This window comes from Syngnathus leptorhynchus, chromosome 18 (assembly GCF_054491065.1).
Source record: "Syngnathus leptorhynchus isolate UIUO chromosome 18, UIUO_Slep, whole genome shotgun sequence".
In the NCBI taxonomy this organism is placed as follows: domain Eukaryota; kingdom Metazoa; phylum Chordata; class Actinopteri; order Syngnathiformes; family Syngnathidae; genus Syngnathus; species Syngnathus leptorhynchus.
In genome coordinates, this window is record NC_141212.1 from 1305742 (window position 1) to 1330384 (window position 24643).

The 24643-nt window shown below is 48.1% G+C and overlaps 3 protein-coding genes and 3 long non-coding RNA genes across 13 annotated transcripts; 3 read left to right on the plus strand and 3 right to left on the minus strand.

Annotated features, from left to right (window-relative positions):
• Positions 1-1035: 1035 nt before the first annotated feature.
• On the minus strand, positions 1036-2479 carry LOC147042187 (uncharacterized). Its single transcript, XR_015068954.1, has 2 exons — positions 2356-2479; positions 1036-2269 (listed from the first exon to the last, which is right to left on the minus strand). It is a non-coding gene; the product is annotated as an uncharacterized LOC147042187 (long non-coding RNA).
• A 4282-nt stretch (positions 2480-6761) lies between these two features.
• On the plus strand, positions 6762-8405 carry LOC147042188 (uncharacterized). Its single transcript, XR_015068821.1, has 5 exons — positions 6762-6925; positions 7334-7408; positions 7739-7776; positions 7852-7920; positions 8017-8405. It is a non-coding gene; the product is annotated as an uncharacterized LOC147042188 (long non-coding RNA).
• mtfr2 (mitochondrial fission regulator 2) lies at positions 8320-11468 on the minus strand. 2 transcript variants are annotated; one of them, XM_085936922.1, is made up of 10 exons: positions 11073-11468; positions 10884-11002; positions 9976-10679; positions 9810-9895; positions 9641-9745; positions 9435-9559; positions 9225-9373; positions 8870-9146; positions 8612-8795; positions 8320-8534 (listed from the first exon to the last, which is right to left on the minus strand). In XM_085936922.1, the coding sequence occupies exons 4-10, from the start codon at positions 9879-9881 to the stop codon at positions 8490-8492; spliced, it is 957 nt and encodes a 318-aa protein (XP_085793048.1). In that variant the 5' UTR covers positions 9882-9895; positions 9976-10679; positions 10884-11002; positions 11073-11468; the 3' UTR covers positions 8320-8489. The 2 variants fall into 2 exon arrangements, with proteins under 2 accessions (XP_085793048.1, XP_085793049.1); XM_085936923.1 differs by having other exon boundaries at positions 10884-11468.
• Positions 10121-12017, plus strand: armc1l (armadillo repeat containing 1, like). 2 transcript variants are annotated; one of them, XM_085936926.1, is made up of 7 exons: positions 10121-10288; positions 10508-10671; positions 10757-10848; positions 10917-11100; positions 11170-11286; positions 11365-11439; positions 11504-12017. In XM_085936926.1, the coding sequence occupies exons 2-7, from the start codon at positions 10522-10524 to the stop codon at positions 11696-11698; spliced, it is 813 nt and encodes a 270-aa protein (XP_085793052.1). In that variant the 5' UTR covers positions 10121-10288; positions 10508-10521; the 3' UTR covers positions 11699-12017. The 2 variants fall into 2 exon arrangements, with proteins under 2 accessions (XP_085793052.1, XP_085793051.1); XM_085936925.1 differs by having other exon boundaries at positions 10124-10288; positions 10519-10671; positions 11504-12016.
• Positions 11507-21109, minus strand: map7b (microtubule-associated protein 7b). 6 transcript variants are annotated; one of them, XM_085936916.1, is made up of 19 exons: positions 21073-21101; positions 20788-21013; positions 17747-17902; positions 17597-17674; positions 17247-17410; positions 17078-17186; positions 16234-16344; positions 15412-15531; positions 14849-14982; positions 14598-14743; positions 14324-14529; positions 14115-14250; positions 13841-14033; positions 13661-13765; positions 13539-13589; positions 13428-13461; positions 13229-13352; positions 12974-13155; positions 11509-12894 (listed from the first exon to the last, which is right to left on the minus strand). In XM_085936916.1, the coding sequence occupies exons 2-19, from the start codon at positions 20831-20833 to the stop codon at positions 12884-12886; spliced, it is 2106 nt and encodes a 701-aa protein (XP_085793042.1). In that variant the 5' UTR covers positions 20834-21013; positions 21073-21101; the 3' UTR covers positions 11509-12883. The 6 variants fall into 6 exon arrangements, with proteins under 6 accessions (XP_085793040.1, XP_085793043.1, XP_085793044.1 ...); XM_085936914.1 differs by having other exon boundaries at positions 11507-12894; positions 17597-17902; positions 21073-21109; XM_085936917.1 differs by lacking the exons at positions 20788-21013; positions 21073-21101 and adding an exon at positions 19041-20767 and having other exon boundaries at positions 11507-12894.
• On the plus strand, positions 20384-23420 carry LOC147042192 (uncharacterized). Its single transcript, XR_015068822.1, has 3 exons — positions 20384-20933; positions 21917-22051; positions 22562-23420. It is a non-coding gene; the product is annotated as an uncharacterized LOC147042192 (long non-coding RNA).
• Positions 23421-24643: the final 1223 nt, after the last annotated feature.

Here is a 24643-nt window from a genome sequence, read left to right on the forward strand (position 1 = left end):
CACACACACCAAATGAGATGTTTTCCCGCTCTGGCTTAGTCCAACTTTTCTATTCACCTGGTTAAATAGAGCAGAAGGAAGGGCCTTTCAATGGAGAGCACCACACACACACACACACACACACACACACACACACACATGCACACGCACACGCACACACACACACACACACACACACACACACACACACACACACACACACACTAATTTAAGTTGATGGCCAACCTCACAACCCTTAAAAGCAAAACAACGAAGGACACTTATGACATTCACAACCTTGCAAAAACTCTTGAATTTTGAATTTCTGCCCAGCATACAATTGAGCTCAGTTGTATTTTCTTCTTTCTTCATGAATGCACGTTTTCAATTGTCATTTTCCAACAATAGGCTTAAAAGAAAGCTGTAAAGTGCCTACTCAGCTTTTTTTTTTTCTGCGTCCAGACTGGTCTTGTCTTCTTGTCGTGTGCGCGCACGCTCATCTAAACTCCGCCCCCTCCTCTTGACCGACCGACAGGCGCGGTGCTGTGCTGTGCTGTGCTGTGCATGCGCGCGGCTCCATTGTTGCCTTTAAATGATGCTGACAAGCGGATTCGCATGTGCGTATCATGCTCCACTTGACTGATGCATATAATTTAGGAGTGCACACTCGGGGTTCCCCCTCGTCCCCATTTCCATTGGAGAAGGCGCGCGCCCGCCCGCCCGCGCGTGCATGCATGACACCTGTCACCCAAACTGGCTTAGGAGTGTGTGTGTGTGTGTGTGTGTGTGTGTGTGTGTGTCTGCCGACTGCTGTGACATCATTGCTTCCAAAATGGACAGCTGATGCGAGCAAGTGTTGCCATATGGAGGGAAAGGGATTGGTGAAAAGAAAAAAGTTGGAGGGAAAAAAAAAAAAAGATACCACCACTTACAGCTGGCAGTGAACGCATCACGCACCCACAACATTAACAAACACAATGGTCACTCTATTAGGTACCCTAGACTTGCAATATCAATTTAATGGTAACAAACAGAATTCTTTTCAAAACAAACGTGAGGCTTTTAAAAAATTTTTTATTTTAATTACATTTTAAATTTAAAAAAAGAATAGAATAAATAAGTACAATGTCTGGATTTTTTTTTGATTGAGTGAAAATTGCTAAAAGATGAAACAAGTCATTTTTGAGCCTCCAATTTTGGGGTGAGGACAACTTGTGCTGAAGTGTTTTGTGCTAATAGCGGCCTCCTGCTAGCAGAATGTGCAAAAGCCTGTGGGCTCAACAGTCAGAAAAAGAACAAAAGCAAATATGAAGGAGGAGGAAAAGGGAAAAAAAAAAAAGAGCCAATGTTGTCCTTGTGCTCATCTTTCATGAAAAAATAAATCAACAAATCAACGGGGCAATAATTAGCTACAAATGGATCAAATGTTTCTTTCACTCGCGGGCCTGTTCCTAATCTTTTGTCCCGACCTGTTTCGAGGAATCAACCCGTTTCAAGGAATGAGGCATTTATTGCAGGCTGGTGGGGAGGAGGGGGGGGGTGAGAATTTATTTGGGCGGGAAATCCTGAGCAAACACGCTGTGTTTGAATTGACGTGGGCGACTTTACGGGCACCTGTCCGTCTCAAGATAAGATAAATTGCTTGTTCCCAAGGCAAGTCTTTCAAATATGCGCCACTGTGTACTCCCAAAATTATTTTTGGGTGGGGGGGGGGGGGGTTGTCCTGCAGTTGGACTCAAGAGCAAGAAACAAGATGGCCGCCCTCCCTACTTGAGCAGAAAACCACAAACCTCACAGTCAACTTATCAGAGTTCAACACTTGGCCCGTGTGATGCTTTCGCTCGTCTGCAGAGCGGTGGAGGTGTGTGTGTGTGTGTGTGTGTGTGTGTGTGTGTGTGTGTGTGTGTGTGTGTGTGTGTGTGTGTGAGGAGCGCAGCCGTGTCAAAGCGAGATAAGAAGTTGCGGGATTGTAATAGAGACAGCCAAGCAGATGGATTGGGAGAAGTCGAGCGCGGCCGCGGTATTGTTTGGCACGACGCTATTTTCTTAGAAGGCAGTAGAAGATCTCATCAAAATTTGAGTCCCAATTTGGGTTGGATGGGAGAAAGTCCGGGGAAGATCCAAAATGAGCCAGATGGAAGACGGAGCACTTTTTTTGGTGGGTCTGCTCATGCATTTGGACTGCACGGACTAAATCCTGCAAGTCTTATCCGCTGGCCACGTACCATCTGCCGTGTTTGCGACTTTTATCAGAGAAGCCGTTAGACGAGGAATTCCCACTTCCTCACACCTTTTGGCAGGAGGCAGGAAAAAAAAAAAATGTTGAATTGCAAGTCAGGTGGAGGAGGAACACGACACTAGACGCACAACACTCACCTCTTCTCCCATCATTTCGGACATTTTCCTAAATGCGTGGCCGTCCGTCGGCGCTCGGCAGTGGATCAGAGTGCGCGGCGGAAAAGAGAAGCGGGCGTTATGCAAAAAAAAAAAAGTTGACGTCATCAAACAAGCAGAAGAAAGAGGCAGGCCGGAGAGCCTCACGCGGCAAGCTCGGACATTGCAGACAGAAATTTTCAAAACAAAAGGCCCGCAACAACGAGGCGCTCTAGTCAAACCGGCGGGCTAATGGATTTCCACCTGTTAGCGGCAATTAGCTGATGGACTTACACCTGTCGGAAACTAGCCTGACCCCCCCCCCCCCAGATAAGTTCTTGGAAGCATCCACTTGAGGAATGTCTTTGACTGGGTCCTATTGTCGCCGGGAACGACAGACAGACAGACAGACAGACAGACAAACAGACAGACGCTATTGTTCTGCTGCTTTGACCGACATCCCTTGAATTTCTCGCTAAATAGGCCACATTCTTTGCGAGAAAAAAACTCCACCCTTCCTGAGCCCAAACCGCACACGTCAACACGTGGATAGCGAGCGAGCGAGCGAGCGAGCGAGCGAGCGTCAACAATGTTTAGTTACGAGCGGAGGTGACCTCGTATCTGTATGCTGCTCCTGAATCATTTGCTGGCAGATGTTGATGGGATTGCAAAACAGGAAACACAGGTCACACCCACACAACAGCATCGGCGCATTCGTTCAATTTTGAAGACCAGTCAGGCCGCACAAATACAGTGTGTGTGTGTGTGTGTGTGTGTGTGCCATAGTGGCTGATCCAGACAAACAGGTACCAGAGGCAAAACAGAAGAATGGCGAGCGATGATGTGAAGCGGCAACCACAACGATATCATGTTTATGTAGACACGCGCAAAGTGCAGGTGGCAAAAGAATGCTATTCATGAGCCCGTCTATGGCCTTTCCCTTTATGCGTTAGCATGAAGCTAGCAGAAGGTACAAAGTTACTTTGGACTTTGTTACATCACACACACACCACAAGATGAGACACACACACTTGTTCTGCAAGCAGCAGGCAAGTGTGAACTTGCACGCTGTCCTGTGATGACGCACGCATTCATCCGCACAAACTGGTCAAGCAGGACCACATGCTAGCTGCTAGCTGCTAGCTGCTGCTAATGTTGTTGTTGTGAAGCAACAAATGGCCCGACATCAAGTTGAAGCACGGCTCGGACGGAATCACTTATTCAAACTTTTTTTTTTTTGCGCATGAAATCAACTTTCTGTATTGCAGTGAGCCTTTAAGAGGCGGGGCCTAATCGGGTGGCATGGGGCGAACCGCAGTAAACAAATCAAGGGCCCGCTTTGCAACTTGACAATGTCTTGCGTGCGCGAGTGCGTGGAACCGGATGTAGCCGCTGCGCAAACATCATCGTGCTTCTATAGCGCATGTTTGCACAAGAGATGAAGCAACAAAAGAGAAAAAAAAAAAATGGAGGCAAAAGTCACATCTGATAAAGATCTCAAAGCGACATTGACTTGGCTGAATCTTTTTTTTTTTTTTTACAAATAGAAAGATGAATGGGCACGTCCAATGCAAAACTATGCAAATCAGATGCAAAGACTGAGTCAGCGTTTTGGTGAAAATTTCCCACCTGGCTCCGAGTCGCCTTTAGTAAATAAAAGAGCCGCATTATTAGGTACACCTGAACGTCTCCTAACCCATAGCAGCGCTCCCGACAGGTGCTGCGAGTCGTTTATGATGAAAACAGAGTTTGACAGCAACATGTGTGACGACCGATAATGTTGTGTTTGTTTTCAAGTCCAAAAGACCCTCATGCCATCAGCTCAGGTTCTATAATCCAGCGGGCCCCAGAGAAAAAAAAAAAAAAAAAACACCAAAGGCAAAAGCATCTCCGGTTTTTCTCGTGGGAACCTCTCGGAGGGAGCTATGCGGTTCCGTGAGCCGGGACAATTGGAATCCCGTTTTTCCGGGTCCGGACTGACTTCCCCGTTTGTTGGCGAAGTCAGGCGGCGTGTCACGACTCGCGCCGGCGTTGGGAAAGTCTTCCTGCTCAGCTGGATTCCACATTTGGAAAGGTTTCCATGAGATACAGGAACAAATTCTGGGATGGACAAACTATGATGACATCACTGAGTGGACATCAGCTGATCTTATGCCGCTTCTACGTGATGATGCAATCATGGAGATGTTGCTTAAGGCTAGAATTGTTTTTGCTTCATTGTGCACGCTCGGCCAAAAAAAGCGAATTGGTGTGGGCTTGAAAAAGAACTTTGAGTTCCCCGTGGCTGTTGGAGCAAACAAAGAACACAGCTCGACGTGTTTGACATGAAGCACGTTTCCATGCCAAAAAAAAAAAAAGGGGATATTCTCTTTCAATGAGCTTTACAACTTTTTTTTTTTTTACGCTACACTTCCCCCTCCAGACGACAACTTCCTCAGTGTTTTCACTACTACGAGCGCCAGAGTTGTTTTGCAACACAAAAGAGGAAGGGAAATGTGTCACTCATTCTGTTGTGATGCAACGAGAGGAGGGGGGAGGGGGAGGGGGGGTTATGGCGCACACGTTCAGAAACTATTTTCAACTCGAGCGCTAACGACGGCGTACGGCTCCCGACGACCGGGTTGCCGTGGGTAACCCGAGGTCGCCGTGTTCGGAGGCGGCCACCTTGCCGCTATTTGCATCGAGCAAATTTGCAAGTCAAATATTTCCATTCCTGAGAGCCGGCATGCAGGAGCAGGAACGCACCAATGTCAAGGCGGGCTCCGTGTGACGCCAGCGGGTCAGGTTGAGCGCCGACCCCGGGTGACCTCAGTCGGCCCGTTGTATTTTGCCAGCCGGATCAGAATGGTGGCGGACACGCGCGAGTGAAGCTCAAACTGAAAACAGCAACAGCCGTCACGAGCCCACATGGTCGGCCCGCCGGACTTGGAGCGGGAACGGCGGGAAGGCCGCCCGCTTATGTCTGTTAGCGCTTCAATGGTGTTTCGCATACTATGTTAGCATTGAGCTAGCAAGCCTTCATTAGACCAAATTGTTGGAGGGAGAAATAAATTGTTTGGAGAGAAACTACAGTTTTTCTTTTTCTGGAGGTTTTTTTTTTTTTTTTGGGGGGGGGGGGGGGGGGTCGGTACAAAATGCAAGTGCAGCATTTTTCAGGTTCAGGAGGGAGATCATTATCACTTTGTTGTTCCAGAGGGAGTGGCTGTCATTTCGGGGGCTGCAAAGCAAGTAGGGGAGGGGGAGGGGAGGAGAGGGGGGGGGGTCTGTTTGGAGTGTCAATATTTACTGTGTGTGCACGTGTGTGTGCGTAACGATGAGCATGAATGCAAGTCAAACGTCACACAGGACAAGTCGAATTTGAATGCTGGAAAACTAATGTGTTTGTTTTCGCTATTGGCTATGAATTGCACAAAGAAATAAAAAAAGAAAAAAAAAAGACTTCAATCCAGCCAGAAAGTTCACTTGCATGAATAAACTCAATGAAGTTTGTATGCTTCCAATGTCATGTCATTTTTGGGAGTGTGAGCTTTAAAATGAAAAATATATATTTAGTTAATAAAAATAATATTCAGAAGTGTAATTCATAATTGGTCACCATTTATTACTTTCAGTATTCGCTACAAACAAACGATTTAATGTATGGCAATTTTTATTTATTTAAATTCAGATTATTTCAGTTTGGGAAAAAGAACTTTTCTCGGGTCGGTTTGACCCACGAGAAGAAGAGTGCAAGATAATAAGTGACCGAGAAACTGCTTCTCTATCGTGTTCCTTATTTGCATTGAAAATTAGGAATGCAAATAGAATGTGTAGATGAAGAAAATTTGGAACTCATCATCATTTTGACATTTTAACCTGCTTTTTTCCCCCCATTCTTTGTTGAGGGGCAATCATGTTTTCACGCCACTTTGCTGCCACCTAGTGGCCACTTGCTACACAAACACTATTGAAAAAACGTTCCAAGTTTAATTGCACAGGAAGAACAAACAATAATTCTTAATACAGATTGTTTTTTTTTTTTTTCAAATTATGGCAAATGTATCAAAATAAAATTGAGGCCTTGTCCTAATAATGGCCTTGCATGGTAAATAAAAATGAAAAAATATATATTTTATATATTTTTTTTCATTTTTATTTACCATTTAAAATATATATTTTATATATTTTTTTTATATATGAAATAGTCATATTTTTTTTTTTTATGTGGGATAGGCATACTACACAATTGTGGAAAATTTTCAATAAAAAATTCAAATTAATGTGATGTCTTTTCTCTCTCGGGGGTCAAAGTGGTTACATGACTGATTTGCTCAAATGCCAACGTGCTAGTATGGCAGGTAGATTGGCAAAGCAGGTTATTCGAGAAGATTTTTTTGGCCAGGCACTTGAAGGAAGGGCCTGTAAATCGTGAAAGTGAAAGTGCAATTCTCCTTCCTGTTTGCTTGTATTTTTTTAGTTTGCATATCGCTTCCTGGAAACTTTACTTTTGAGACATTTGTCATCAGGGCTGATGAGTGAATGTCAACTTTTCACGAGGGAAAGCGCTTCACTCAAGTCTCCAGACCAGCGCTAAGTAAGTCTTTTTCCTTATGTCTTTGTTTTATTTTGATTAAATGAAGCTAGAACGCTATTATCAGTTTATAGTTGTATAATTATATAAAGAAATGAACTTTTAAGGTTTGACAAGATACCTAAAATGCCACAAAACTAAGGAAAAGGCTGTCGTTGGACATTTTCATATCCAGAGTAATTATTTGATATCGGGTACTCTTTACGAGAGTATCAAAACCATGAAGCGTTGCACTTCCGGAAAAGACACCTTTGTGACGCAAAAAAAAAAAAAGAAAAAATGGCGGCGACTGAGCAGGAGCTTCAAGTGAGTCCGATCATTCAATTGTGATTTGTTTGAATGTACATAATTAAGATGCGCTTTTTCGATGGCGTAAATTGCAGAGTGAATGTTAGTCACTTTTCTTTTTAGCTTTCTGTCGAATGTGTCGATGAGCCGGACGGACGTTGCGGAATTATCGTGTACGGAGACCTAACCTGGGATTCGGTGAGAAGAGAAGTTTTTCACGTGCAAAATGCTGAGTATCGATAACTATCCAGCAGTATAGTAAGCTGTGCGTAGAAATTTGAATTTGACATTCTCCTCTTTAGTCCAGCACTATTTCTTATTGTTCAAATTGTAAAATGTTAACTGATGCTATGCTAAGTTAGCACGACAGCATGTCATGGAAGGGGATTTTGAATGGGATTTTGTATGGTTTTCATCGGGCACCATTTTGAATCGACAGAAAGTGATAAAGGCGATTTCACGTCATGCTTTTTGGTGAGCTGCAACAAAATGATGCAACTTGATCTTTTCTGTTTGTGTTTACAAAAGACGATGGCTCCGGGAGGACCCGATGGACGCAACAGCAGGTTGTCCTCAGTAATTAACGACATTACGCAAATATCCTAAATGCTCGAAACTAACCGCGTGTCGCTTTTTTGCAGCTCGGTGGTCTGTTTTCACCGCCCCGCCCAAACGCACGATGACGACAACACAAACGGCCGACACGACTGGTATGGCGTGAAAAAAATAGATATATACACATCTATAATATTTACGATATCAATGTAAAAAGCAATAAAATGCAACACGTCTTTTGTTTTTTACAGCGTGCAGGAGGACAGCCAAGTGAAGGCTGACGAGCGCCACGACAAAGACGTCAACCAAGACGTATAACCTATAAGACTTCAACATCTGGGATGTTGGAATGTTAGAAGTGCGTGTTCTTTATAATCCACAATGGCATTATTTACACTTCACGCTAATTCAAAAGAGAGTAGTAAGAAATGATTCGTTTCTTTGGAAAAAGACTGAGTTCATGTAGCACGTATTTAAATCTTGGAAATTAAAAATGTTACATATATGAAAATGAACGCAAGACTCGTATCTCAGCGCTCTACTCAACAAACACGACAGCTGAACGCTAACTGAGCACTTTTTTATTTTATTTTAAATATGTAACTTTTTTTGGAATAAAGTGAACAAAACTAAGACAGCAGGTGGACGGAAGATCCCGTCAATGTGTGCGCGCGCTTGAATTCAGAAGAATTTGTACCGACCGAAAGGAAAGACTCCGATTGTATCACAAGTGGAGAAACGTCTGGCTGCGTCGAGCGTGGTGGAGCATCTGCAACGTTTCAATCGATACGTTACACACTGTCGATGATTATTCTTTGAAACATGTTTGACCGCAGCCGGACAAACCTTGGGTGCGTCGGGACTTCCGAAAGGCGAGCTTTCCAGAGAATTCTCTTTGTCTGAGAGATTGTGGCGATGCTGCGCAAACTTTCTCTTGAGAGCCTCGGCGATCAGAGAGGCCGGGTCCTTGGGGGTGGAGGCCCCGCCCCCTCTGCTACGCCTCCTCGGAACCGGCGTGCCCCCCGGTGACCTGCAACCGGGGAAAAAAAAAAAGTCTGCTTGACTTGAAATTCTTCTTACGGCGGGCGTCTGGTGAGAACGGACCTCTCCACAGATCGCAACTTGACTTGATTCAAGTCTTTGAGCACATCCAACAAAGAGGGCTGGTTGGGAACGGCTTGGATCCCTTTCTTGTCCCCGTCCTTCCCGCTGCACTTGCGCCGTCGGATCAACTCGGTTACTGACGACGTGGCGGGAGACGGCGACGGCAAAGGAGGTGGCGGCGGGGGCACGGAGCGAGGTGTGGATGCGAGAGCCGCCGGCGCCGTCGGGATAGGCGACATCAACGGCGTTCCGGCTGCATTATGGGACTCGGAGTGACCTGAGTGTTATTAACAGAATAAGTCGAGAAGGTCCCCAACTAAGGTGTCCGTTTTCTACGTGTAGCTTTTGGGCTTACCCGAAGTGGCGGTGACGAGAACGGCGATCTGAGCTCGCAACTTGAGCAGCTCGCTCTCCAGCGCCGAGATCTTCCGCAGGGCTTCCGGCTCCGTGCGTCGGGCTCCCGCCGGTCGCTGCCTGGCGGGCGTCTTTGCGGGTAGATGATGCCTAAAAAAATAAACAACAGGTCAGCAAGCCCAGCTGTTTGTTTGCATTAGGGCGTTCCTACCTGCTCTTGGCGAAACCGTCCCCTTGGTCTTCAAGTACCCACAGGACGTCGGCGAACGATGGGATGGCGGGCGTTTCCGCGGGGAGGTCGACATATCCGTGCAGTCCGGAGGTGGTCAGCGGGATCTGATACGGGAGGAAGTGGTAAGGTGTTTATGATAGCATTAAAAAAAAAGGTACAAGACTTTGGAAAAGTGGATGAACTACCTGAAAATAGACCCGTGGCGCAGGATTCAGAGGCAGGTTGGAGCCGATCATCCTCACCACGCTGCGGTATTGGCCACAAAGCCGACTGTCCCACACTGGAACAAGCTGCATCAAAATCAATTTTAGTCAGAACAACAATATTGATTTACACGTAAGTAGCCAAAGTCACCATTTCTGGAGGGACTCCAAAATAGTCCAGCACCATGCGCAACACTTCTCGTGCATCCTCAAGCAAAGACATCGCAGCTCAGGTTTCTGCTCACAGCAATGAGAGGAAAATGGAACACCTTAAAACTACGTAAGAAACGAGAAATATATAAAGATACAAAACTCACCGTGTGTTCTTCCTTTGGTGACGACGTCCCCCGTTAGCCTTTGTTCAAAACCTTCATTTTTCATGAAAGTATACGTATTTGCTGCAACCCCAAAATGAAATCAAACTTTGTCTGACGCTCGTTCGGTTCACTGCGGAAGTCTTCCACAATCAAATGAAAGGTTTGTGTAGCATAAACGATTTTGGTTGGTCGAGACTGCGGGAGCCAATAGAACGAGCCGATGTTGCAGGATGGTGCCCGTTTTGACCAATCGCCTGTCACCACTAAGCTCACGAACACCCCTAGTCGCGTCCACGATCTTCGGTAACCCTGGGTAAGAAAACGTGAAAAAAAGTCCAATTTAAGTCTTCTTTTAAGACTAACAAAGTGATTACGCCACTCGTATTCGCGTTACGATTACGAATATTGTAATACGCTTTCGTACCAGTGTATGCAAAGTAGTTAGCTTCGCTAGTTAGCCACAGCGCGCTCGCTTAGCATTTGACAGCAGTTCATTAACATGTATGCAAATACGAATGGTGGACGACTCAAGTGTCTCTAAAGGTGATGGACGCGTTGTCGGTGGTGAGCCAGTTGCGGGATCTGGCCTCAGAGCCCCAGAACCGAGAGGCGATCGTGCAGGACCAAGGTTGCCTCCCCGGGCTGGTCCTCTTTCTGGATCATCAGAACCCCCAAGTGCTGCTCGCCACTCTCCAAGTGCGCCTCTTTGATTTAAAAAAACAAAACAAAAACGTTAGTCACTACAAGGACATGTCACTAGCTCCTACTTTCCTCCTCGCAGACCCTCCGCTACGTGGCCGAGTTGTCCCCTAACATTTCCACCATGAAGAACGAGCTGGGGATGATGGTGAGCCTGGAGAACTTTACGACGAGGTGAAGAACGTAGTGCGACTCGGATAGTTTTATACCGTATTTGTGAAACCTGGTCTTTCTTCACGTAGGGACGAGCTGTCTGTCGACATCAGGGATTTGGCGAAGGAGGTGTACGCAATTCTCTCGGCGCCTCCTCTTCCTGCCCATCGGACTTCTGAGAGGGAAAGGAGACAAAAGTCACAGTTCTTCCTGAATTCGTCCAACAAGAAGGCCAAGTGTGTCACCTTGCACATTCAGGGCCTGGACAGTGTTGTGAGTCCACATCAGAGTCGGAAACCTTTGAGCAGGCCGGCCCGTGACAAAGGCGTGTTTGTGACGTAGGACCAGCGTGGCCTGTGCGAGGAGGCTCTGCTGAAGGTGCGAGGCGTGATCAGCTTCACTTTTCAAATGACCTCCAAGAGATGCACCGTGCGCATTCGCTCCGATTTGCCCACCGAGGTGACGACGCTTCGGGGATAACGCGGCGGCGAGATGCTTTTAATGGACTCGTGATTTATTTTTTTTGTACGTTGGCAGAGTCTGGCCTCGGCCATCGCCGCTACCAAGGTGTTGACTGCCCAACAGGTGGTGAAGAACGAGGCGGGAGATGAGGTCAGTGATTTTTGGTGCAAGCAAAAGTGCTCAGTTCTTTTGCTTATCTTCTTACCTGGTTCAGGTCTTCATCCCCCTGAGCGCCTCGGGAGCGGCGGCGGCACCACGAGACTCGGCTCTGCCGGACTACCTCCCCGAAGACGAAGAGGAGAAGCCGGAGGCGGAGCGCGCCGTGTCGCGAGGCGCCGCCAAGGAAGATGCCAGCGGCAGTTGGCTCAACGCCGCCGCCGGTTTCCTCACCAGGACCTTCTACTGGTGACGCCAATTTCCTGTGGACTGCTGCAAAAGCGCAAAGATTATTCCACAAAGGCCTTTTGATGTTTTTCAAGAGTGTGCTTGGTTCATGTAAATATTTTTCTTTCGTTATGATCATTTCAACCTTCAAGTGTGGTTTTCTTGTGGATTTCATCACCTCGTTTGCCGGGAGCGCCTTCCTTCCCTCAAAAAGAACTGGTGTGTTGGTAGCACGTTTGGGTTTTGCGGACGGATATCCGCACCTCAATTAATTGTCACAGTCATGTTCAACTTGGGAAAAAAAAATAAAGGCTCCACCTCAAATGAACAATGAATGAAGAGTGAGATGTTTGCAAATTTCATTCAGATGCAATTGAAATCAAAAGAAGTTGGGAAAACAAGGAGCAAACAGAAAAGGTAACATGTCCAAGAGATTTATTTTCAAATAATACAACTGGAGTAGTTTCTTATTTTTTGCTCTGCTCATTCTTAGTAAAATAGAATGACTCTCATATATTAGTTGTGGAATGGCTTGGATGCTCTTCTATCGGAGCAATTGGCCAGCTGGATTCATCACCGTCCACGTCCGAGTGCAAAAAGTTATCCTTGCCGTTATCTTAATTTCATACACGGTAAGGCGTCCGAAAAAAAATTAGCAGCACGTGTTCCAAAATGTCCCCCGCCTGACCGAAGTGATGAGATTTACAGCAAAATAAACATCAAGCCAACCAAAAGTTTGGTTTTACAGCCATTACGTTCCAGTAAGTGGATCGACTAAGAAAAGCAGCGGCCGTCCGAGTTCAACCCGGGGCGAGCATCTTAAATACGTGAGGAGACGCAAACCGTCACTTGCGTCTCTTCTGGCTGTCCAACAAACGAGGGGAAAAAAAAAAAATCAGAATTAAAGACTTTACAACTCATCTGGGTTTGCCGTCGTCACTGCAGTAAATCTCAACTATAGTATACACACCCCTTTGGTGGTTGATCCCCCCCCCCCCCCCGGAAAAAAAAAAAAAGTTGCAAAAACAGTCTGCCTCCGTGAAAGCATCCCCTCGTGACATTTGTAAAGGACGATCTTTGGAGTTACCGTCTTGGAGGAAACACGCGTGGTGGTGCCTCCCGGAAGGCTGCAAGTTTCCTGCATCCATCCGAGCGCCGTCCTTCCTTCTCGTCCGTGACCGCGTGGACGTCATCCTCTCCCTGCGCGTCGTCAGGCGACGTCTAAACAAAGCAAAACGGCTGAGCTCGGAAAAGGTTGGCTATCTGCGAGTACGGCCGTCCGTCTTGTAGATTCCCCGACCTGCTCCCTGCTGGGCCGTGATGTCGTCCAGCAGCGCGGCGGCGCTGTGAGGCTTTGAGAGGCCGTTCTCCTTGAAGGCCACCGCGGCGACTCTCTGGTCATCCTCGTCCATCTTCTGCTGCTTGTCGTCGTCTCTCTTCAACTCGAGTTCGAGAAGCCCTTCGTCAAACTCTCCGTTCTCCCTGCATTAAAAAAATAAATAAATCAGAAGCATATTTAGAAGAGTTCCCGCAGACGTCATTCGCTTGGAGTTACCTTTGTATCGGAGCGATGTGCGTGGAAGTGCCACTGGTGTTCAAGTTGGGGTCCGCTTGGCAACCGTTGCTATGCGGGTTGGAGGCGGGGCTCTCTTGGGACGGGCCCGGAGAGGCGACGGCCGCTGGTGTGGAGCAAACACGAGATATGTAATTGGGGTGTTGGGACCAAAAAAACAAAGAGACTGGCTTCAAGTTACCTGGGTCGTCTGTGTTCTTGCTAGGGGTTGTTTTCTAGCAACGAAGAACGTAGCAACAACAGTCAGCAAACCGACAAGAGCGTTACTCCCCCATTTTGTCCTTTCGCTTACCTTGTCCGAGGCGTCCGAGCGTCTGGTCCTCTTCATGATCTCCTCCAGTCGCTTGTGAGGAGAAGCAGAAGAAGCCGCTTTTAGGTGCGTGTGAGGATCAGGTTTGGAAGCGGTTGAATCACCTTCTTCCTCTCCAGCCGCTCGGCCTCCTCTTTCTGGAAGTGCTTCTCCCTCTCCTGCCTGAGTCTCTCCGTCTCCTCCTTCTGCCGAGACTCTTCCTCCTCACGCTGATGAGCGGAGCGAGAGAGTTTTACTTGCGAGCCCTTCCGTCACCGTCCCGGATGGTAATGATCCCGCCCGACCTGTTTCTGAGCTCTCTCGGCCTCCTCTCTCTCTTGCCGGAGGCGCTCCTCCTCCATCCTTCTCTCCTCCTCTTCCTTCAGCCCTCTCTCCTCCTCTTCTTTCAGCCTCCTCTCCTCCGCTTGCCGCTGGGCCTCCTCCTCTCGCTTCGCTCGCTCCTCGGCCTTGCGACGAGCCATCTCCTCCTTAGCTAGCCTGAGGACGACGGCGGGGGGTGGCGTATGTCAAGACTGTGCATCAAGTGACCTTCTAGAAGACAGCAGTTGAAGATGCTACCTGGCCTGCTCCTCCTGCTGCTTTCGCTCCTCTTCCTCCCGTTCTCTCTGCTCGCGGACCAGCCGGCGGTTCTCGGCGAGGATGCGGCTGGCTTCCTCTCGATCTGTGGTCCCGGCAGAAGGCTTCGGGGATGCCTCTGAAGTGAGAAGAAATGAACAACAACGACAAAAATGAATTTGCTCGTGTGGAATCAACAGTTCAGTCCTCACCGCCGGTTGCAGCCTTATTGTGTTCCGCTGGCCGGGGAGGGCTGAGGACCTGCTCGTCCTCCGCTTCTTGGCTTTGGACCGGGTTAGACGGCTGCGGAATCTCAGGCAACACCTTGAGAGGGCGCAGGTTTCCGGGGTCCTCCGCCACGGGGGACCTGAGCATCTTGGGGGTCGGGGGGCGTCCTGTGATATTCGGAGAGGGCCTGCTTGCAGGAAATAAAGCCCATTTTTCTTCTCCGCCGATTTACAACCGAGCCGAGAATTTTATTTCTACCTTCCAGGAGAGGGCGCTGTTACTTTGGTGTTCCTTTTGATGGGTGACGAGGATCGCAACTTGAGGGGTAAGGTAAGCGAGGGGCCGAGAGGCAGCGACAGGTTGCTCCATGACTTCCTGACAGAGTCGCGGTTCTTCTGTGGCGTCTGCAAGCAAGCCAGAAAAATATCAAATGTGACATACCGCGGAGACGCTTGATAATAAAAATAAAAAAATAAAAAAAAACATTTGAAGGCATCCCAGCCAGCCACCTGCGGCGTGCCGGTGGTCCTCCTGCGCGCCGAAGCCGTTTCCCTGGCGAGGCTGCGATCGTGGCTGCGGCTGTGAGACAGCGGGCGGCCCGGCGGGGTCTTGAAGGACGCCGAGCCCGTGGGGTGGCACGACACTGAGCGAGGACACACAGGCATGGCTACGGTGATGGAACAGGGTGGGGAGGGGGGTGCGAGGGGTACGGCGTGGTATGGAAAGGCGGGAATAAAACAATGGCGATGGGCCAAGGAGTGAGAGGAAGGGAAGGAGAAAGGTTTGAAGGGAATGAAAAGTGTTAGTGTCACCCGCTTCGCATCGCAACATCTTGGTTTAGTAGTTATTCGTGTGCGTGTGCGTGTGTGAGCTTTGAGTGCCTGATACCGGCTGGTGACGGAAGTTTCAGACAGTGTTAATGCTTTAAGTGGCGCCCAATCTTATTAACCCAGAAAAGCGTGGCGGTCAAGAGAGCAAACCTATGGACTCGCTCTAATTGACGAGGCGCTCTTGGGCGAGATGAGCATCCCTGCGCTTCTGTTGGCTGGTGACGGGAGGGGGCGGGGCTTACCCGTTTGCTCTCCTGAGAGACTCATGGCGCTGCGGCTGCGTGCCAGGTAGGAGTGTGTGGGCTGCTGGAGCCGGTTGACCACGTTGCTTTCCCACGGGGTCAGGGGAAGTCGACGAAGAACTGTGCGCACACACACACACACACAGACATGAAGTTGGTTTTGCATTCAGTCAAATGCGGCCAAATGAAGCCGCGCTGCTCCCGATATCTTTGCGTCTGCTTCACCTGCCGGCAAAGCGTCGGGACGAAGAGAAGCGCAAAACCGAAAAGCAAACAAAAGGCTTCACAAAGCCAGTGCGGGGAACCAAAACAACTCCCGAAGCAACAAAAATGGAAAAGCCATGCCCTTGCGAGCCTCCCGCTTTCCGCAATAGCAATTAGCCCGATTGGCCGCGTGCGGCGGTCGGCAAGCTCAAAGATAAAGCCGGGCTGGAAAGTGTACCAAATGCCGACCAATTTCGGTAAAAATGTCCGGCATCCGTCCGGATAAAGCAAACGGCATAGAGTGTTTCCGCAAAAACAAAAAGATTATCCTACAGCGGATTAGAGAAAGGGGTCAGCGTGGATGCACGCTTTGTATTTGAAACACGACACCAAGCCCACAAATTAAATACCTTTTATATCAATCTTTGGAGTCAACTAGCAACACGGATACAATCAACAGTTTCCAGCCCGTGAATACTTTTTTTTTTTTTTTGGACTGAGCTTTGTTTATGGCAGGGGTGGAGGTTGTCCTCGCCCACAACCCTAGATCGATAGCATGAAATAAAAACTAAATACATATTTTTTTTAAAAAACTACCGAGTTCAAAGTTTCCGTTACCTCGGTCAGGCGAGTGGAGGAGCGTGGCGGAGGACGACGACAGGCGCTTGGTAATGACGGGGTCGTGATGTTTGGATAAATTCACCGTGGACGCCGATCTGCGGTCAGCATCTGGAAGCGCCCCAAATCAACGTCAGACTCGGACAAGAAGAGAAAAAGAGCTTGCTTGTAGGCTATGCTAAAATGTTTTCTAAAGGGGGGAAGTCCAATTATAGCGACTGTCTATCTGCCGAGGGACTATTTGAATGAACAAAGTCACAAATTGCGGCATTAAAAGTGGCCTACGTGCACACTAATGTCCAAGCCAGGTACACACATACCGACAATCATGTGAACAGAAAATAGGACTACATTCATATTAATTGCCAATTTCAGGGAGAAAAAAAAATGCTGCCTCTGACAGGTCAGTTTTGGTATTACAACGCTGGCAATTATTATTATTATTTTTTTCTGGTCATGTCGCTCACATGGATATGCATGTACCCCGACCCGTTTAGTGAACGTCTATGCGCCGGCCCACTAGAATATTCACATTGGGATCTCACTGGGTGTCCACGGTGGACACTGAAAGCACCCGGCGCGTGTTCCGGTCCAGCAAGGTCGAGCGGGTAGAGGAAAGCAGACTCGACAAAACCTGGACCACCAAGGCGGACCACAATGCAGTGCAGAGAACAAAGAGAGACCGACAGAGAGAGAGAGAGAAGAGCCAGGCGGGAGACAGAAAGAAAGTGAATCAGAGAGAGCAGATGGATGATGGCAAGTTGAAAAATAAACATGGCAGAAAAATGAGCCTGAGTGGAGGAAAGTGACAAGCCAGCTTAAAGTCAACGTGGTGAATGCGTACCGGTGGGCGTGCCGGGGCGCACAGGGCCTCCCCAGGACCAGCGGTTGGCCTTGGGTCTGCTGGCCTGACCCCGCTCCATGGTGCGCCGCAGCACGGCTTCATGACGAACCTGGGGCACACGTTTTATTACGGTTACAAACTCGAAAAAGCATTTCGGGTGGAGACGGACCTTGTCCTCCTCCAGCTTCTGCCGTCGCTTCTCCTCCACAGCCAGGCGTCTCTGTTCCTCCTTTATGCGCTGCTCCTCCAGCTTTCTTCTCCTCTCCTCCAGGTGCTTCTCGTAGTGGTGCCTGGCGCGCTCCTCTCGCGCCTGCCACTCGGCCTCTTTGGTGGCTGGCGACAAAGATGAAATGACCAAAAAAAAAAAAAAAAAAAGCAGACGCGCGTGCCGCGTGAGCCGAAAGCCGCCGTGTCACGGGTCGGCCGCCGATCATGTGACTCGGCTTTAGCGCGTTGGCAAATCCCTTCGGCGCGCCGACCGATATTTACGTCAACAAATGCGATTCGACCCAAACACACCATTCTGCTTCTCGCGTTCCTCTCGACGCTCTCGGGCCAGCCTCAGCCTCTCGTCGGTTTTGTTGAAGAGCGAAGAATCTGCAAAAACAAACGGCTCAAACCAACGCTGCTGCGTAAACGTCAAGATTGTTCGGCGAGTGTCGGGCTTGCCTATTTTGGGCCACGCCGTGCCGTTATTGGGGCTGCCGCTGGTGGTCGTCGGGGTGGGCGTGGAGGTCAGGGCGGGGGAGTGGGCCCGTCCGGAGAGCGACGAGCTGGCCCGGGCGGGTGAAGACATCCTGCCATCGTCCGATTTATAGAAAGACGCTGCCAAAGACAAACCAAACGTGCGTGAAGGGGAATTCAATGAAATCCCTCGAGTGAGGCGTGAAATGGACTTCGCCCCCGTTCCACACAAGTTCTTTATCACGTCAGAGGCACGTTATCTCAAGCTAGCTCCAGTCAGCCCGCCACAACTGAAAACAAGTTCATACTTTGGAAAGAAACCCCGCCCTTCAGGCGATTGAATGTTTTCTTCGCTAAAGACAGCTGAGTACGAACACGTCGACAGTGCCTCGGGTGCTCGCTCGGCGCTGGAACCGGTTTGCCCTTGGCTTTTGGTCAAACAGGAAAGGTTGGGCCCGGGCTCAGTTACAACCATATCTCGTCACGCTGAAATCGTTTTCGTCAAACAAAAGGAGATCTCGTCTCGTCGGGACAATGCGAGCCGCCGGCAGACACGGGATAAACGTTTCGAAAAATTCCCTTTGCGTGGCTGACAATGCTCCGTTGCGATTGACACCATCCAATTGTTGCAAAAACCGTCTTTACCTGGATTCTGCATCCTGTGTGATGCTAACAGAGACCCGATGGGGCTCCTCCTAGTCAAACTGGAGGGTCAATATCAGCATCCGTGCTTCCGGCAAGCGTCCTAAACAAGTCAACCCAAAGTCCATGGTGCCGCGGTGAAGGCCAAAGGGCAGAAATCCACAAAAAGTGGGGGAAAAGAAGCCACTCAGCGGGATCACCGTCGACCGATCGTGGCAATTCTCCACAGCCACGGCCGTGTGTGTGTTTTGTGTCACTGAGAGTGCGACATGGGGAAAATTTAATCTGGCCCTCCCTCCCCCATGTCCCATCATTCACCGGCAGTCAGATTAAACGGTAAGAGCGAGCGATTAAAGCTGCGGCGGCTAGCGAGCAAGCCAGCCAGCCATCGCCTGGCGTCCCGAGAGGATTAGCCCAAGCTAATGCTAAGCTAAAAGCTGATGGACACAACCAGGAAAAAAAAAAAAAAAGAGGCTGAGAAGTTAGCTATGACATATTTCAAATTCTTTTCAGCTCCCTTTTGAAACTATGATCAGATTTTGCTCCTTTCTACACCTCACACAGGTTACAACTTTACAAACTCGGCAACTTTGTTGCTTTCTGTGTGTCACACGCAAATCTCCAGTTCCGGTCATACCTTTGGTCTTCCCCCTCCTACCATCTTTCCGTTTGTGCCCATTATCTTCTTCGGTGATGGTGAAGAGTCTCGGGACGGCCGAACGGCCGCCTCCCTTCCTCGGCCTCGCCGGCTTGGAGCCCTCGCCTCTTGCCGCTCTTCTCCCTTTCCTCATCTCAGCCTTCAAGCCATCCCAGCCTGTGCAGCGACTAAGTGAACGTCGGATGATGATGATGATGATGATTGACCTCTAAAAGTCTCCTCCTCGCCGGTAGGGTGGACGAAGAGCAGCTAACGCGAGGAGCCATTTCCCCGGGCTGCACATTGCTGCACTTTGGCCGAGGAAGCGTGAAGAGTGAGCCGCCCCGTCCCGAATAAACACACGGAGGGGATAAAGTGCAGCCTGTGACGAAAGTCAAACTACTCGCTGAGCTACGTCCATCCTCTGTCGGGCAAGAAGAGGGAGAGGAAGATGAGCTCTCTGCAGTCGGGCTTAGAAAGAACAACTTAATCCGAGATCTAAGGAAATGTGTTTTTACATCACCAGGCTTCCGACCAGCAGCCCACCAATCAAGCGAAGCACTTAACAGTGACTGGACGTCGTGACAGACACGCCTGGCAAACATTTGGGCTATTTGTACTGGCGTGTGCATGCGCCACACACTAAACTCACATTCGGGAAAGGAAAACAAACATTAAGATTAAACAGCATCTTCATGTCAACATGACATGGTGGTAAAATAGGATAAGTACATGCCATTGTACTTTAATATCCTACTCTTGGCCCCCGCAGGATACAGTGGCTGTAATCCTACACTATGGCTTTAAACCACATCGACCCGAGTACACACACCTTCACAATTTCATGTAATTGTCCTGGGCAAAGATAAGGTAAGCAAAGTATCATCGATGCGTAGAACAGCTTAGTGAGTTTGTAAACGTGAACTACTTTCAGAACCACACATCCCCATGACCTTATTGTGTTTCGACCTACGTACAAATCTGTCGTAGGTAGAGTGCCGGCCATATTAACCAGCCATTCTGTTTGGGTGAGTTTGGCGACACCTCTGGTGATAAATGGTAAATTTACATATCCGGCATACAGCCAATTTACATTGTTTTCTTAAAGTTCATCGGTGACATAAAACTGCGTTTAACATATTAAAAAAAATGATGCGTCTTGACGTCGATCAATATATACTCGACCGCGGATAACAAAATAAATAGAATACACAATCTGAAATCTAATACGCACATCCGACTTTAAATCATATTTTCAGATTGAAAAAGATAGAAAATGGCGCGTGAAAGGTTTAATATGAGGTTTTTTTTACGGAAATGATGAACATTGAATGAAATGAGTTTGCGACTCCACCTGTCACTTGGAGCCGAGTCACTACTCGAAAGCAGTCGAATGTCAGCGGCAGGTGTGCGCCAGCAGCTCCGGGCTAGCTTAAAATACCGACAATGACGCTCACAAAGTCAACCCAGCACATTTGAAATGTTTAAAACTACACGACGTGCTTAAGTCAACAACAACAACCAAAAGCAACTGGTGTCCAAGGTAGTTTTTTTTTACCCCCCTTCTTAATCCTTCTCTCGTGACTGGCCACCCGGCGGCGGACTACAACAACTCTCTTTAGTTCTCTCCGCGTTCAAACGAGACAAAACAACCGGAAGTTTGTTTTTTCCCCGAGTATTCACTTGTAAGTCGACAGTCGGACGCTTTTCCGGGCAGTTTGTCCAAGTTAGAGGCGCGAGGACTCACCTTGGGACGCCGGAGGAGATGCGTCGCTGCCATCCTCGTCCGCCATTTCTCCTGACGTCACCCGGCCGGAGAACCTGCCCGGAGGTCCGAGGAACGGATCCCGACTCGACTGACTTCCCGCCTCCCTCACCACCTCATACGGACAGGTAGGAGGGGAGACACGGCGCCTTCGACGGGCTTTTCGACGCTCCGAAGCACTCGTCGTAATTAACTTTTGAAACTTGTCCTTGAAAATGGTCGTTTTGTTAGCAGGACATTTGAAAAAGGTGTTCAGGCGATAACTACCTGTTGTGTTTTCTGTTGCGACGCTGCCATCTACAGGCACATTGCTGCTAATGCTAATCTGTGTTCGCTCATTGAGTTTTGTTGAGGGGGCGTGGCAAACGCAAGATGGGCTGTGATTGGCTGTTTTGCGCTGACCTATATTTACGTTTTATGCATGTCATTTAAATTGTTTATGTTTTTGTTTTTGCCTTAATTGACCTTGCTAACCCATTACAGCCTAGTTGTGTTGGTAACAAAATTGTCATCGGCCCAAAAATATGTGTGTTATGATTGTAGAGACTTGTATTTAAAATATATATATGTATATATAATTTTTCAGATACATAAAATACGATGGCCATTATTGCTGAAACCATCATATAAACTCATTGGGATAATTGTTTTAATCGTCCACCAGGGGGTGCTCTAACCTTTGGCTTGAAGTCAATTTAGCTGCTCATCATTTAACTATTGCACTCAAAACAACAAGCTAATTAATTTAAGTCATATTTACGTTGCTTATTTATGAAATTTGAAAAAGCTGTACTGCAAGGGTTTATTCATATTGCTTTTATTTTGCCATATATTGCCACCGATCAATCAAAGTTAGCCCCTTGAGTCGTTCAGGGCGAAAAAATACATATTAAATATCAATCTAGAGGACATTCATCATATGAGGTTAACTTGAGCGAGCTCATTAAAAACGAGTTGCCGTTCCACCTAAGCCGAGCATAATTGAGTAAGGCTTGTGAAAGCTCGATATAAATAAAGATGAGCTGAGTTGTGTTGATTTGAGCGTTCCTGTCTGACTGTCTGAACGTATGCTAATCATGCTAATCTCTTCTATCGACGCTCGACTGTGCAGGCTTAGCCTCCCGTGAACCGGCCTGTGAGAGAGACGGCTACTGATTGGCGGCAGCTACACGGAAACCATGGCAACCAGCTGTTTTGGCAATTCCAGCCATGAAGCGGGAGGCAGACGAGAGAAATTGCCTTGCAGGTACAAACGCCACAGTCGGGGAAACTATGGAGCGCGGGCCTTACGAGGCCCCCGTGAGTTACCAGTGGGGCCTTGACATTGTGAAATAAATGATGAGACTTGAGCTTTACTGCCTGAGGTGAATTTCAAGGTTGCAGCTCTGACTTGTCTTCACGTTTGTGATGAAAGATTCTCCAAATTGTCTGTAATGAGCACCCAGGAGATTTGGTGTTTGTTGGACGCAGCGATTCATGTCCATTTCGGTGTCGACTGCGCAGTTGGGGGGGAGGGCGAATTGATTTTGAGGCTTTTCAGAACCTCATCTCCTTTGCGCACCAGAGGACTAGTTTGTTAATCGGGGTCGACCAGAGAAAGCACAAACGGACGGATATATTTGAAACATCTTTAAGGATCAGATGTATTACTGTCAAACACTCTGCGTCCGGATTATAAACATATATATCTTTTACTCTCGTCTCACTCGGTGTCCTTTTTTTTTCCCTCCCCTGTATCCTCATATCAACTTTCCAGCAGCAGACAGGAGCATCTCCATAGCGACAAATCCTTCCGCTGGAAAAACTTGTGTCAACACCGTCGTTGGTAAGTGACGGCAAATAATTGCTGTTAATTGCACTTGTCTGTTGAGCCCCGCCGTTCACCCCAAACAGATGGCATGCGCTAGAATGATCTGAATTCACCCCCCTGTCGATAGAACGACCCCCCCACACACACACACACACACACACAGCAGGACGTAACCACACCCCTTCATTATCACCCTCGTCACAAGCACCATATGGCAATGCGACTTAAATCCTTTCTAAAGTCTACGTCATATTGTGTTTGTTTACTCGTTGTACTTGTTATTATCCTCACGGAGCCCTCCTCCCCCAGACATAAATAATCGTGCATTAATCTGTGTCACAAAAACAGGCAGCAGTTGCCATTTTGTAGCCAATACCTGAAACTGTACGGACAATTCACTACATTGGTATCTCTCTCCATTTGCTTTGGAGTGGGACAAAATGGAGAGATGCTTGAGATGACAGTGTGTCACTGTGCTTTCCCAATCCCCTTCCCCCTTCATCCCCTGTGAGGTATGATGAATCGCTGAATCCAGCAGGGAGAGTGGGACGGCAGAACATATGGGAGGGAGGATGGCAAATGAACAAGTGGGGGGTGGGGGGGTTGGGGACAGAAAATGTACAGTAGGATTGCTAGGACGGATTTTACAAAAGGGAGGTCTGCCGCGCCGCCATTTCCTCGCTGTTTTTAATTAAAAAAAACAAAGCCGTTAGCACCGTCCGTCTCCTCGTTCCTCGCTGACTGGAAATGACTGGAGGACTCTGCTGGTGTGAGATGTGCCGGTGTGCAGCCAGCTGACTGAAAAGGGAGAAGCTAGGGTAAGGGCAAAGCAGGGGGGGGGGGGGAACGACGTCTCCCATCCTTAGCCATTCTGCTCACATTCACCTTGCAGTTCCAATTATTCAAGGCAGCGTGCAGGAGCCTTCCCTGTCAACCAGCCCCAGCTGTGAAATGTGGGTCACGGAATTTAAAGGCGCACGCTCAGCTTCTGGCATCTCGACTGGCAGCATCGGCGCCAATTCGCAGCAGGCTGCTCGGGAATGCGTGTCAAAGTGTGTCTGAATCCCAAAGACATCATTTGGAGCCAGAGTCTTCAATTGTTCATGACTCCATGCAGCGGCGGCCTAGAGGCTGATATTCTACCTAGCAACAGCGTACAGTAGGGCACTAGGCTAGTCATACGGGGCTAGACGGGCAGCAGAGAAAGGTTACTCATGCGCAAAGTGAGCAATCAAGTCATACGTCGGTGAACTCCACGCACACAATCAGATGGGGGGGGGGGGGCTGGCCTGGCCTACTAAACTAGGACGGCCAATCAAAAAAAAAAAAAGAAAACACAGACGCTCTCTTAAAACAGCGCACGCAGAGTTGTCTGCATTTTTATTGTCAGCAAGAAATAAAACAGACCACACGCACATTTTACACGTTACATTTTTTTTTTTTTAAAAACAAAATTGCTTATTGTGGATGTACAGAAGAAAATGAAAACAGCAGCTAAAAAAAAAGAAAGAAAAAATTGTAAGTCTTAATAAAAGGTATAAAAAGGAACGCGTTGTATGAATTAAAAACCTCCGGGCCGACAAATGTGCCCGTGGGCCTACTTCGCTCTCACATGCTACTTAAAAAATACATGCAAAGCTTCCTATGCGTACGTTTTTAAAATACTCCCTTATAAATGATAAAATATTAACCTATTGCCCCCGAACCGCTTCTCAGTAGAGGAAAAATTCATAATAGGACCTCAGCAAAAGTGTGGCGCTCGCCTCCTCCTGCCAACACAACTCACACATTTATTTCTTTTAAATACAGCCGCTACCTGGGAAGGACATTTAAAAACAGCACCATTTTTTTTTTCATAAATTCTCCTGGATTCTCTCTGACGTGTTAAGTCACGTCAATTCTAAATAAAAGTCCTAGAAAGTTAAGAAGCTAATTTTCTTGATTATACTTGACTCGATATTCTGTCAGGGTTTACTTAGTGTTGTTGGCATGCAAGACTTTGTGTTGTAAAGAGGAAAAAAATAAAAT